Genomic DNA, 14,480 nt, shown 5'->3' on the forward strand with positions numbered 1-14,480 from the left:
CACTAGAAGGGTGTTGAACTTAATTCACTCCGCGTCCGGTGGGGGGGGGGGCCTGCGGTCCTACTGTCGCTGGACGCGGAGAAAGCCTTCGACAGGGTGCACTGGGGGTATCTCTCGGCAGTCCTGTCGAAGTTTGGCTTTTCGGGTCCTGTTTTTTCCGCCATTTCTGCTCTGTACTCCAGGCCTTCGGTGCATGTGTTCGCGGAGGGCCTGTTTTCGGAGCAGTTTTGCATTACCAATGGTACGAGGAAGGGGTTCCCTTTGTCACCCCTGATCTTTGCCCTTTTGATGGAGCCGTTGGCGGAGAGGATAAGGACTCATCCAAATATTCGGGGTATTTGCTCTGGGTCCACCAGACACTCTATAACTTTATATGCGGATGACGTGATCTTGTCTTTGGTGGATCCGGAGACGTCCCTGAAGATGGTATATGAAGTGTTGGAGGAGTTCGGAAATGTTTCTTTTTATAAGATCAATGCGAATAAATCCAGCATATTGGGAATCAATGTGCCAGTAGACATGTGTAGCCGTATACAAACCTCTTTGCCATATGTTTGGGCAGCAGATTCTATACAATACTTGGGCGTAAGGCTGACTAGCTCCTTGTCTCAAATTTACAAATATAACTTTGAACATGTTCCATCGATTTTTGAGAGAGAATTGTCCAGATTTAGAAAGTTTTTTCTTTCCTGGTCCGGCAGACTGGCTGCGTACAAAATGTTCTTACTACCGAAGCTTTTGTATCTTTTTAGAGCACTTCCTGTTCCACTGCCTGCTTCCTTCTATAGATCGCTTCAAAGCCAATTAGATAGATACTTGTGGGAGGGGAAGCCAGCTAGATGTAGCTTCAGAATCCTATTCAAGCACAGGAAGGTTGGTGGAATGGGAGTTCCAGAGTTGAGAGATTACCATAGGGCGGCTATTTTGGACCAACTTAGAACTTGGTTCTATTCCCCAGAACAGAAAAGGTGGCACGTATGCGAATTAGAACAGGCACAACAAAGGGATCTCTCGGGTTTACTATATGCCACAGCCTTAGGGGACCCTAGACGTTATAAGCATCACCCGACTATACAGGCGACTCTTCAGGCCTGGTCTTACCTGCATAGGTACCAGCACGACCTTACTGAACTCAAACATCTTCCTATTCCCCTCTCGGCCTTATCGTTTCTTACACCTGACCTACAAGTGACTCACTGGGCAGACTATGGATTATGTTTTATGCACCAACTGTTATCGCAGGGGAAATTACGTTCGTTTGATAGCCTGAGGATATCTCAGGGCCTCCCCAAGACGGAATTTTTAACATACGCTAGAATAACCAGCATGTTTTCTAGTGATAGATCACAGTACTTTAGTCTTCCGAAAGTGATCTGGGAGTTGTGGCAGCCATGCTCTGCTCAAAAGAAGGGTATCACGGCCATCTACAATCTACTTCACGGTAAATTACATTTTCAAATGCACAAACAGTTGGCGAAATGGGAAGAGGAGTTAAACATTACTATTTCCCCAGACCAATGGATCAGAGCAATTAAGGGTAGCTATATTTCTACTCGTTGTTCCAACTTTAGGGAAGGAGCACAAAAGATACGTCTTAGATGGTACAGGACTCCCGACTTGCTGGCGAAATACGCAGGTGAGGAAGCGAAGGTATGTTGGAGAGGCTGTGGTCAAGTGGGAACCCTGACGCATATTTTTTGGTCATGCATATCTTTACGTAGTTTTTGGAGGGAAATAGGTAAGATAATAGCTGTGATCACAGGGATTTTGAACCCCCTCCGGGCTGAGCAGGCACTTCTAGGAGTGGCAATGGATATATATCCACCCATGGAACGTACGTTGGTGATGCATATTTTGTTCGCGGCCAGACTGTGTATTGCACGCAAATGGAAAACTTTGGTCTCTCCCTTACTGTCAGAGGTAATAGCTTTGGTGAATGATTCTTTTGAGTATGAAAAAACGATAGCATATCAGGAAAATAGACTGCATTCCTTTAATTGTAAATGGGCCCTATGGGACAAATATAGGAAACGTCCTTAGTCGTGCGCAAAATCAGCTACGGCTTGTCTGATCTATGCATATATGACACCCTATCTTTGTTTATTTTTTTACTGAATGTTGAAACCCTCGTTGTTTGCACGTACTATGTTTTCTGGATATGGAGCTTCAGATTTCTCCTGTTAAACTAATCATTCGGTATGCTCCCGAATTTGGTCTTAATATGTTGTTACGGACTGAATATACTTGAACGTGTATTTTGATATTTGTTAACTTGTGAAATTTTTCAATAAAAAGATTTTGAAAAAAAAAAAAAAATGTTGCTTGTCTTGCAAAACGCTCTCAAACCAAGTTACTCTCAAACCAAGGTTTTACTGTAATGTACTTGTTAACCTGTTCTATCAGAATTTTATTTTCAAAGAATGATAAATGTAGTAATATTTTAGTAAACTATATAATTATTTTCCTCTTGTTTTTAGTGAGTTTGCTTTTCCATGGAGCTTGTCATGGTAGATTCATTCTGAAGAAGCATCAAGACATTCCCAGATTTGGTAAGACAATTTGTGGAAGAGAATAATCACAGTGGAGAGGACATTACAGGACATTACCCAGCATTACAGTGCTAGGTGAAAAATTGAAAGTGCAGATCACAGCACATAGTCTACAGCAAAGAGCTGGGGGGGGATGGTGTGTTCAGGGTGATGTGCAGTGTTAGTTTTCCGCCACACGTAGCGTTTTGCTTTTAGGCCAAAAAGTTTGATTTTGGTCTTATCTGACCAGAGCACCTTCTTCCACATGTATGCTGTATCCCCCACATGGCTTCTCACAAACTGCAAATGGGACTTCTTATGGCTTTCTTTCAACAACGGCTTTCTACTTGCCACTCTTCTATAAAGGCCAGATTTGTAAAGTGCACAACTACCGTATTTACTGGCATATAACACGCCCTGGAAATCGGGGGGAAAGTATGTGTGCATGTTATATGCCGAATTCCTGGCTGCCTCAGAGTGGAGGGAAGGGGCGAGTGCCGCTGGATTACACAGAGCCACGATCTCCTGTGTACCAGGCACTCAGTCACACACAGTCCCGCCTCCTGGCCCAGCACTGGACCACTGTCATATGAGTCAATAGGCATAGGCAAGACTGTGAGTGACTGTGAGTGCCAGGTACACAGGAGATTACAGCCCTGTGTAATCCGGCACTGGTGAGGCTGCAATGATGGGCAAAAGTGAGGCTGCAGGTGGGCACTGAGCAGGCTGCATTGATGGGCAAGGGAGAGGCTGCAGATGGGCACTGATCAGGCTGCATTATTGGGCAATGGAGAGGATGCAGATGGGCACTGAGCAGGCTGCAATGGAGAGGCTGCAGATGGGCACTGATCAGGCTGCATTAATGGGCACTGATCAGGCTGCAATCATGAGGCTGTAGATGGGCACTGATAAGGCTGCAATGGTGAGGCTGTAGATGGGCACTGAGCAGGCTGCATTGATGGGTAATGGTAAGGCTGCAGATTGGCACTGATCAGGTTGCATTGATGGGCAATGGTGAAGCTGCATTGATGGGCACTGATAAGGCTGCATTGATGGGCTGTGACCCTTATATTGCTTCAAAATTCTTTATTTAAAATGTACTTTTTTCCCTGAAACCTCCCTCCTAAAATTAAGGTGTGTGTTATATGCCTATAAATACAGTAATAGTCCTGTGGATGAATTCTCCCACCTGAGTTATGGATTTTTGCAGCTCCTCCAGAGTTACCATGGGCCACTTAGCTGCTTCTCTGATGAATGCTCTTCTTGCCCGGCCTGTCAGTTTAGTTGGATGGCCAGGTCTTAGTAGGTTTGCAGTTGTGCCATACTCTTTCCATTTTTGGATGATGGATTGATGGATGGCTTGAGGCTGTACCCAAACAAAATTGAAACCCTTTTTTCCCACAAATCACAAATAGAGCTTTCTTTTGGTGGTATTTGATCATCTCTGCGTTTTTTATTTTTTGCGCTATAAACAAAAAAAGAGCGAAACACAATATTTTGTACTTTTTGCTATAATAAATATCCCCAATTTTTTTTTTAAAAAGCTATTTTTTTTTTCTCAGTTTAGGCCTATGTGTATTCTTTTACATATTTTTGATAATAAAAATCTTAATAAGCATATATTGATTGGTTTGTGCAAAAGTTATAGCGTCTACAAAATAGAGGATAGATTTAAGCCATTATTATTATTGTTTTACTAGTAATGGCGGCGATCTGCGATTTTTATCGAGACTGTGACATTATGGCGGACACATCAGACACTTTTGACACATTGTTGGGATGACTGAAAATTTTTCAGAGATCGGTGCTATAAAAATGCACTGATTACTGTATAAATGTTACTGGCAGGCAAGGGGTTAACACTAGGGGACGATCAAGGGATTAACTGTGTTCCCTGACTGTGTTTTCTAACTGTAGGGGGAGGGGACTGACTAAAGGGGATGACAGATCGTGGTTACTAGCAATTAGGAACTCAAAATCTCTCTCTCCTTTCCTCACAGAACTGGGATGTGTGTGTTTACACACACGTCCCTGTTCTGCCTCTCGTGCCCGCGATTGCGCATGGCTGGCGGTCATCGCGACCGCCAGTCACAAGCATCGGCACCCCCGCAGTGCAGAGGGCGCGCACGCCTTCTATCCCGCTTAAAGGAGGCGAGCAGAATCAGACACTTTTTTTTTTTTTAAAGCTGAACTCTCAGCAGATATAAAAGACAAAAATAGTGCAATTTTTTAATCATTAATACATCTTGAAATGTATTTTCTTAAATGCATGCAGTATAAGTACCTGAATTTCCTAGTACCTGAAATTTACCAGCCTCTTGAAGTCCCTGTACAGCAGGATTTTAGAAGTGGGAAGAAATAGCAACACAGGGAGTTAGTCAGTTCCTGTGCAGACAAGAAGCATGCTAATAGAGTAGCAGAGAGGTAAGCTCTTCATAGCCTGATCACAGGCTGCAACTACAGATCATGAGCTCCCATAGCAAAATTTTCATAGGGACCCTGGTCTCTGTAGCACCTGGCAGGGTCAACTATAACAATTCTAAAACTTAAAGTATGCCTAAGGCTAGATTTACACGTTGGCGTTGCGGGAAACGATCCACGCACATTTTCCTCACCGAATGCAAATCGCACTGGCCTTGTTCACTGCTGCGGGTGTCAACACAAAGTTAATGACACCCCAAACGCAGAACGGAAGCGCAGTGTGTTTGCCTGCATCGGATGGCATGATACAAAACAACTTCTTTGGTAAAATGCAGTGGCATTTGGGTCCATTCAAAATGTATAGATTTAAATAGCACTTAATCGCATGTGAATTGGACAGCAATGCGGTGTGGTTCCTGTGCGATTCACATGCGGTTTATAGAGTGGACCAAGCCTAAACAAAAATACAGTAGGAGAATTGTCAGATGGTCAGTACACTTCTAGGGACCAGTGCTGTGGATAAGATTTGCCAGTGAAGAGGAGGCAGCAGTGCAGGGAATTAAAGTGTTACTAAACCCAGGACCCTGCATTCATTATATCTGGTCTCCCACAGTACACAGAACATGGACATGCAATCTTTTTTGTAAAAATAAACTGCTAAATACCATTTCTCATCAGCAGTTAGAGCAGTCTTGTGACTTATATCAGTGTCTGAGTAAAGCTTGTAGGAGGAGTTTTCATTTTTCTCTGATTGTCCTATGAGGCTGCAGGACCCCTGACCCTCTGTCTGGACAGTGCTGATTGGCCCTGTGCTGAACACATGCACCTTCCCAAGAAAATAAAAAGTCTCTAGCAATACACACCAAACTGAGCACTGAACATGTGCAGCTTGTCCCCAAGGCTCTGTTCTATAAGGAGATGGTTTTGGGACAGTGGAAGAAAGGGAGGATCAGATAAGACACGATCAAACAGCCTTTTTACACAATGTGCAGGATTAACCCCTTAGATTCCACAGTGAGTATAAAGGCCCGTACACACGATCTGACTTTTTGACAACAAACATGCAATTTAGCTGTGTTAAGGCCACATTTGACCGTGTTTACACCCCATCGGACAAACTCTTTTTGGTTTTCATCGGACAAATGTTGGCTGTGTGAACAGACAAACTTTTCGACAACATAAGTCCGATGGAGCAAAGTCCAATTGCGTGTACAGAAAACCATCGGACTTTACAAACACGCATGCTCCGAACCAATGCAAAAGATCAGACAACAATACAGAAGTTGACCAAATGTGGCGGTAAAGAGCAGAAAAACCACGTGATTTGGTGAAAGTTGGCTGAAAAAGTCAGATCTTGTGTATGCTTAACAAGTTCACGGCCAACGCCCTTTGTACAGAAATCCACGGGAAAGTTTGTTTAAAGTCCGATCGTGTGTATGAGGCTTAAGAAGCAAGCTTTACAGCAAACATAGACTGATTTTACTGTTGTGGGTTTAGTAACACTTTAATGTGAACCTTCATTTTCCATCTAACGGCTCTGTCCTCAGTAGCTGAATAGACTTTTTTTTTTTACTAAGCAACTGCTAAAGGAGATCATCTAGTAGTAAGTCAGTAAATGAGAAAACAAGATGACAAAAAGTTGGAGCAGAAATAATAACAATATTTTATATAATGACATACTGTAATCGTTAATGCTCCTGCACATAATTGCTCTATACCTTGATATACACATTTTTAAACATTGATGTTATTTTGCAGAACTACAAACCTCAGCTGTGTTGTCAGTTTTAAGCTGAGTGGATGCGCTGGGATTTTTTTTACAGCCCGAAGAAGACTGCATTAGGCATACAGGGTTAATTTCAGAATGAGGGCAATAAATCTACACTGCTAAGACAGCCACACAAATAGGTCTTTCTGCTCAGTAAAAATAAGGGGAAATTTCATACTAGGTACTATCCTGCAGTCCTGAAGATTCCTATTACATCAGTGTTTCACTTTAACTTGTTGACCCCACAGTGGCTCTGGATCTGCTTTAACAGTAACCTCTGCAACCTTTAGGGGTCTGTTTATTAAAAAAATATTGCTATTCAAATACATTCGGTATAAGGCTATTTCCTGTGCTGGCTGAATGTTTTTTGATTGATAATGGAAAATACCACATTTGGCCACAAGATGGTGCTAAGTATCATAGAACATTTTAGTATTTTCAGTTTTGAATCAATGAAAAACAGCAGGGAAAAAAATTGAATCACAGTAATAATTACTAATGTGTGAAAAACCCACATTGTGGTTGTTTTGTGTTTTCATTCACACAATATACCTAAAAAAAAATTAACCACTTACCGACCAGCCGCCGTCGTTATACTGTGGCAGGTTGGCACGATCCTGCGAGCCATCAGAGGAGTGCACACGCACCCACTGCACTGCTCATGATGCTCATGACTAGTGGTCGTGATGACCATCGTTCACGAGCAATCGTGGGCACGAGGGGCAGAACAGGGACGTGTGTGTGTGTAAACACACAAATTACCTGTTCTGTGAGGAGAGGAGATGCAGATCGTGAGTTCCTAATAGCTAGGAACCATGATCTGTCATCTCCTATAGTCAGTCCCCTCCACCTACAGTTAGAACATACAATCAGGAAACACAGATCACCCCCTAGTGTTAAGCCCTTCCCTGCCAGTGACATTTATACAATAATCAGTGCATTTTTATAGCACTGATCACTGTATAATTGTCAGTTGTCCCAAAAATGTGTCTAAAGTGTCCGATGTGTCCGCCATAATGTCGCAGTAACGATAAAAATCGCAGATCGTTGCCATTACTAGTAAAAAAAATTATATATAATATAAATGGCATAAATCTAATCCCTATTTTGTAGACGGTATAACTTTTGCACAAACCAATCAATATACGCTTATTGCGATTTTTATTACCAAAAATATGTAGAAGAATACACATCGGCCTAAACTGAGAAAAAAAATTGCTTTTTTATTTTTATTTTTAAATGGGGATATTTATTATAGCAAAAAGTACGAAATGTGTTTTTTTCAAAATTGACGCTCTTTTTTTGTTTATAGCGCAAAAAATAAAAAACGCAGAGATGATCAAATACCACCAAAAGAAAGCTCTATTTGTGTGAAAAAAAAGGACATCAATTTTGTTTGGTTATATCATCGCACAACCGTGAAATTGTCAGTTAAAGTGACGCAGTGCCGTATCGCAAAAAGTGCTCTGGTCATTGAGCAGCCAAATCTTCCAGGGCTGAAGTGGTTAAAAAAAAAAATGGACTTTTCTTAGGAGAATGGGGTCATGGCTGACTGCCAGCATTTCTAAAAAAGTTCAGGGCAATTTTTCCCAATAGAAAGCCTTAGGACAGGATGATGTCCCCCTCATTAAATTTAATGGGGAAGCCAGGTTTTAAAACCTTTAGGCCGGATATATTTTCTTTCCTGTAACCAATTGATATAGTATTGGATCTGTGTTTTCTTTGCATGCGCACATATTTGTGACTCCCTAACAGTGCTTCATTCACACCCCAAGGGCCCATAGTATTCTTGTAGACAGCTATGGCTATTGTTATGCCACTGGGCAGGGTTAGGTCCAGCTCAGCAGAAGTAGGCTAAATGATGTTGGATGTCAAACTGAGGACATCTAGTGGCAGAAAAAAGTATTGCAGGGGAAATCTCTTGATTGAAAGTGAATATTACTACAGGCATACCCCACTTTTAAGTACGCAATGGGGTTTATTTACTAAAGCTGGAAAGTGCAAAATCAGGCTCACTTCTGCATAGAAACCAATGAGCTTCTAACCCCAGCATGTTCAATTAAGCTTTGGTAATAAAACTTGGAAGCTGATTGGCTTCTATGTAGGAGTGAGTCTGATTTTGCACTTTCCAGCTTTTGCATCGGTTCTGAGCATGCGTGTTTGTACTTTGTACAAAAGTCCGATGGTTTTGTGTACACACGATCAGACTTTGCTCCATCGGACTTATGTCGTCAAAAAGTTTGTCCGTTCGCACAGCCAACAAAAGTCCAATGAAAACTGAAAAAGTTTGTCCGATGGAATGTACACACGGTCGGATGTTGCCTCAAAACAGCTAATTTGCATGCTTGTTGTCAAAAAGTCTGATCGTGTGTACGGGCCTTAATACAGGAGGTGTGTTACTAGCCAGATCACCAGGTGAAAACAGAGTGGAAAAAAAACTAAAACAAATGCAGCCACCAAATCTAATGATTGATAAGCTGCAGTATATTATATTGCTGGCTGGGTGTTTAATAATACTTTAACCAAAACCTACTCTATCAAATTCTGATTAAAAACGTTTGGTTATACATGCACTTTAACTGTGTCTTTCAATCAATAATTGAACCAACTTGTTCTTTTATAGGAGTGACAACCTTGAAGCAGAGAAAGGCATACGTGTTGCTTGTGGGAGAATTTCGTCTGTGACTCTAGCCATTATGGCCCAAGTGGAAAACAGCTCATCAAACAGCAGCAGCCCAGCTGATACAAGTATCCTAGTGACATATTCGGTTGTCGCCAGCTTTGCTGCTCTTTTCTGCTTGCTTGGATTGTTAGGAAATGCAGTTGTTATCTGGATCCTTTCATTTAAGATAAAGAGGACAAAGTACACAGTGTATATTCTCAACCTCGCCGTTGCTGACTTCATTTACCTTCTCTTTGTTGCCGTTGTGATGCTCTTAATGGTTTCCCAAATGGTGAGTCGCCGTTCCCAAAGTCCTACAGTGATCTTTGCTCTAGAAGTGATGTATGACTTTGGATATGCAGCAAGCATGCTCTTCCTGACCTCAATAAGCGTTGAGAGATGCCTTTCTGTCCTTTTCCCCATATGGTATAAATGTTACCGGCCCAAGCATTTATCATCCTTCACCTGTGGCCTTATCTGGCTATTGGGTGCCCTCTTCTCCCTTCTTGATAATTTTGTTTGTCCTCCAGATTCTTTTCAAAGCATGACTAAGGAATGCATCGGAGTCCAAGTTTTTTCTACCGTTGTTACGTTTGTTTTCATAATTCCTTTGATGCTCTTGTCTAGTTTTATCTTAATCTATATTGTCAAATCCACATCTAAAAAATCAAGACCTCCAAAAATTTACATTGCCATAATACTCACTGTTATGGTTTTTCTCATCTCTGTGGCGCCAATCAGATTGCTATGGTCTTTACTCTTCTTTAAGTCATTTACAAACAACATGTCTGCCTTGGCCTTCTTCTTCACTAGTACATACTGTACCGTTTTCAATAGCGGTGCCAATCCCTTCATATATTTTTTTGTGGGTAGGCACAAGAAAAAGAGGTTTGGGGGTTCAGTCAATGAAGCCCTTACTAGAGTGTTTAAGGATGATGACACTGAACAGTCATCTCTCGGGAATAGCACTAGCATGAAATAGAGCCGTAATAAAGTCATTTTCTGGCTAATATTAGGAGGATTGTCCTCAACATTTTGGAATTAATCATGCAAGAATTCAGAAATCCCTTATTTGTCTCAAATGATATAAGAGATCTATGTAAGGGAGATGTAAGATCTTTTATAAAAATATTTTCCTTGGAGCGTGATTATTAATGTAAGCTGGGCTGTTCATTAACTTGATCCTTTAAGAAATTCTTGTGGTTATTATCATCCTGTAAATCTAGATAATGACTGCAGCTTAGCAGTTTGTTCATAACAATGGCACTTATGATACTTATAGACCTAAATGATATAAGAATAAAAAAGTTTGAGATACACAACAGCAATGCCCCGGGTTGGACACTGCACATGCCTCTCCAGTGTGTCTATTGCAAAACTCTGTTTTTTCTGAAGAAAATAAGCCCAGCCAATCTAAAGCAGGATGGTACACTTCTCACAGTCAACACTCTTGACTGCTCGGCTTCTACAAAGTTTTACTCTGTGGATATTAAGGTGGGGACTAGATTAATACTCAAAGTAGGACTCTTCAGATCTCAACTAATCTTTTTTATCCTATTCAAGTAAATACGTTTGTTGTTTAGGCTTTATGGTCCTGAAATACAAAGAATGGATAGCAGAAGTCCCAAGTCATCATAAAATGTCCAGCAATCAGTAAATGTAGAGTGGTCATGGAGTAGTGGAAGTAAATGGCATTATAGTACTAGAATACATAAAGTATATACAGAAGTATATTCATGGCGCAAGAAAGGGATTATAGACCCTGTTCACATATATAGCCCCAGCAGTGGAAAGTCCAAGAATATACGGATCCACTTATTATATATCTCAAGTTCATAGAGTTTCACAAATTAGTAGTACTTCAGTAGGCAGCTCCACCTGAGACAGGAACAAATCTCTGGAAACACAAGAAAAGTCACAAGGGTCACCAACTAAGTGCAATATTAGACCTGGTTGGACAGGCTGCATGGAGCTGTAGAGAGGTCAACCGGGATAGTTCTTCAGTTTTACATGGACTGTAAGCTTGTAAGCTCTGAAACACGCTACCATGTCAACCGGCCAGCCTGCCGCGTGACGTCACATCTGGGTACTGTGCTCTGGGGTGGTTCTTCCTACCTCTGGGATCGCCATACACCAGCTTCTCTATTGACAGACATGCTGTTAGCTGTTACATCCAGGCAGACCAGCCACACTCCACCCATATGGTTCCAGATAAGCTTTTCTTTATTTTACCTTTTTTCTGTTCATTTTTTTTTTTTTAGAAATTATGTTTTTTATTAAAGTTTTACATCAAAATTAACACTAACACATCATTCACATAATCATGTAAAAAACGAGTCTCTATTCCTGAGTAGCCCAGCCCGCCTATATACTTAAAATTTCAAATAAAGAGATTTCTTGTGACAACTCTCCCTACTTAAAAAAAGCCCCTGACCAACCACCAGGGAGTGGGGGGGCCCAAAAGAAAAGATATAACTCTCTCTCCTCTCCCTCCAGACATCCAACCCCCCACCCCAAGCAAGCTATTTTACAATATAACCCAGCTCTAACAACTCCCTCATTTTCAGGGATGCACAGATAGAGTACCACACTATATGAAATCTCTCATAATTATCACTTGTTATTGCCATCAATTCTTCCATTCTCCGTACATGTTACATTTCATCTACCCACTCTACCATTCCGGGGGGGGGGGGGGGCAGAAGATCTCCAATGTCTCAATATTGCAGCCCTAGCGGTCATCAAACCAAAATGTAGAAGGCCCTTCATGATCTCCATGATGAAGCCCGGAATGATCGACAGCAATGTCACTTGCAAAGAACGAGCAGTTTCTTTATTCGGTAATAATTCATATACATCAAATACCGATGTCCAAAAAGGCGCAATTCTTGGGCATGCCCACCAAAAGAAGCAGTAGTGTGCTCAAGTATATTTGACACCTCCAGCATTTATTTGACTTTTGAGGAAATATTCTGTGCAATCTAATTAGATGTTGATACCATCTTGTTATTAAAAAAATAAAATAATTGTGCCCTACTGGCTGTGGACAGTGTATGTGTCCACTTAAATGCTTCCATAATGTCTTCCTGTGGAATTTGACTCCACAACTTTCCCACATATAATATGGCACTCTTAGAGTTGAGGAAGACAGCAAAAGTAAGTGTATAGATGATTGAAATTAGACGAGATGGATCTTTAAACATAATTTTTCAAAAGGTTTAAAGGGTCTATGTACTGAGCCTTTCTGTTACATAGTTACATAGTTAATAAGGTTGAATAAAGACACCAGTCCATCCTGAGTGAGTGTCTACAATTGTCCCTATCCCTGTACATTGCACACTCACATCAGTCCCTACCCTCAAGGAGCCCACAATCCAAGGTCCCCATTCATATACCAGGGCCAATTTACCTACCTGCATGTCTTTGGAGTATGGGAGGAAACCCACACAGGCAGAACATGCAAACTCCAGGCGGGTAGTGTCGTGGTTGGGATTCAAACCAGTGACCCTTTTTACTGCTAGGTGAGAGTGCTAACCACTACACCACTGTACACCACTGTGCCACTGTTCATTTTATTTTATTAAATACCCACTAATAGTGCACTTAGTTGGCACCCCCTTTTGTCTTTTCTTGTAGTACTAGAATACATACCTATGCTCAGGCAGAAATATGTCAGATGGTAGCTTTGTCTACACTATAAATCAGAAATTAACTGTCTACTTATGGCTCACAGGCCAATCACAACAAAGCAACTATGACATAAAAATATCACCTCCATGTTTACAATTAATAACAATATAGGAATGAATTAAGTGGTGACTAGACCTGCTAACATCTTCATCTTCTTTAAGGTTAGTTATATTTGTTCATTTCCTCTCCTGAAAAAAAAAAAATTACAAAATTCACAAAACAAACTACATAAGCCTTGGAAGTCAAATCAAGAACCATTTGGATGGCCTGTAAAGTCTGAATTGGCTGTTGGTAGCATTGAAGAGGGCTTGTCCCCCTGAGTACTGGTACCCATTTGTAAAACAAAAGAAGGCCCAAAGAAAAGTAAACATGTGTCCCTTGTAATCTACTGTATATTAGCAATCTTCTCAATATCTCTCTTTATATCATAACACTATCCCTGACATATGGAGTCCTACAGTCAGGGCACCAGATCTCCCAGACACACATGCCAGCTACAACCATTTGCTTCCTTGCTTGGACAGTAATCAAGAGCAACCAAAGTAGCACCAGAAGTTCTAATAATTCTACAAACCTCCCAACTTGAAGGATTTTTTTTTTTTTTTTAACTAGGCATACTATTTTATGTCACACCCTCTTTTTATTCCAACTCATTTCTTTGGTTGTACAATGTTATTTTTTCAAAAAAAAATCATCTTTTATTATTTAATGTTTGTAATGAAGCAGATTTCTCTTGTATTTATGAATGTAAATATACTGTAAATGAAAATAAAGCCTCATATGCATACATGTTAAAGATATAATCATCCAAATCGAAAGAGCATAGAATGGTTGCTGGTGAGCTCGGCCATGCTGGCTTCTTATATTTCTGAGCATAGAATTCCCAGATACAGGTCCTTGAACAAGTATTCATACCCCTTGACATTTTTCACATTTTGTCATGTTACAACCAAAAAATGTAAATGTATTTTATTGGAATTCTATGTGATAGACCAACACAAAGTGGCACATAATTGTGAAGTGGAAGGAAACTGATAAATGGTTTTCAAAACTGTTTACAAATAAATATGTGAAAAGTGTGGCGTGCATTTGTATTCAGTCCCCTTTACTCTGATAGCCCTAACTAAAATCTAGAGGAATCAATTGCCTTCAGAAGTCACCTAATTAGTAAATAGAGTCCACCTGTGTGAAAATTAATCTCAGTATAAATACAGCTGTTCTGTGAAGCCCTCAGCGGTTTGTTAGAGAACATTTGTGAACAAACAAAATCATGAAGGCCAAGGAACACACCAGGCATGTCAACGATAAAGTTGTGGAGAAGTTTAAAGCAGGGTTAGGTTATAAAATAGTAACCCAAGCTTTGAACGTCTCACTGAGCACTGTTCCATCCATCATTCGAAAATGGAAAGAG

At 40.8% G+C, this 14,480-nt stretch overlaps 1 protein-coding gene across 1 annotated transcript in view; it reads left to right on the forward strand.

The window, feature by feature from the left end:
• LOC143963574 (proto-oncogene Mas-like) overlaps positions 1 to 14,148 on the forward strand; it is a 46,456-nt gene extending 32,308 nt beyond the window's left edge. The window contains exons 2-3 of the mRNA XM_077473255.1: positions 2,478 to 2,549; positions 9,341 to 14,148. Of these exons, the coding sequence (XP_077329381.1) occupies positions 9,414 to 10,361 (948 nt within the window). The 5' untranslated portion in view covers positions 2,478 to 2,549; positions 9,341 to 9,413 and the 3' untranslated portion in view covers positions 10,362 to 14,148. The remainder of the gene's footprint in view (positions 1 to 2,477; positions 2,550 to 9,340) is intronic.
• Positions 14,149 to 14,480: the final 332 nt, after the last annotated feature.

This window comes from Lithobates pipiens, unplaced genomic scaffold (genome assembly GCF_037356315.1).
Source record: "Lithobates pipiens isolate NorthernLeopardFrog02 unplaced genomic scaffold, aLitPip1_a1.2 Scaffold_8, whole genome shotgun sequence".
In the NCBI taxonomy this organism is placed as follows: Eukaryota; Metazoa; Chordata; class Amphibia; order Anura; family Ranidae; genus Lithobates; species Lithobates pipiens.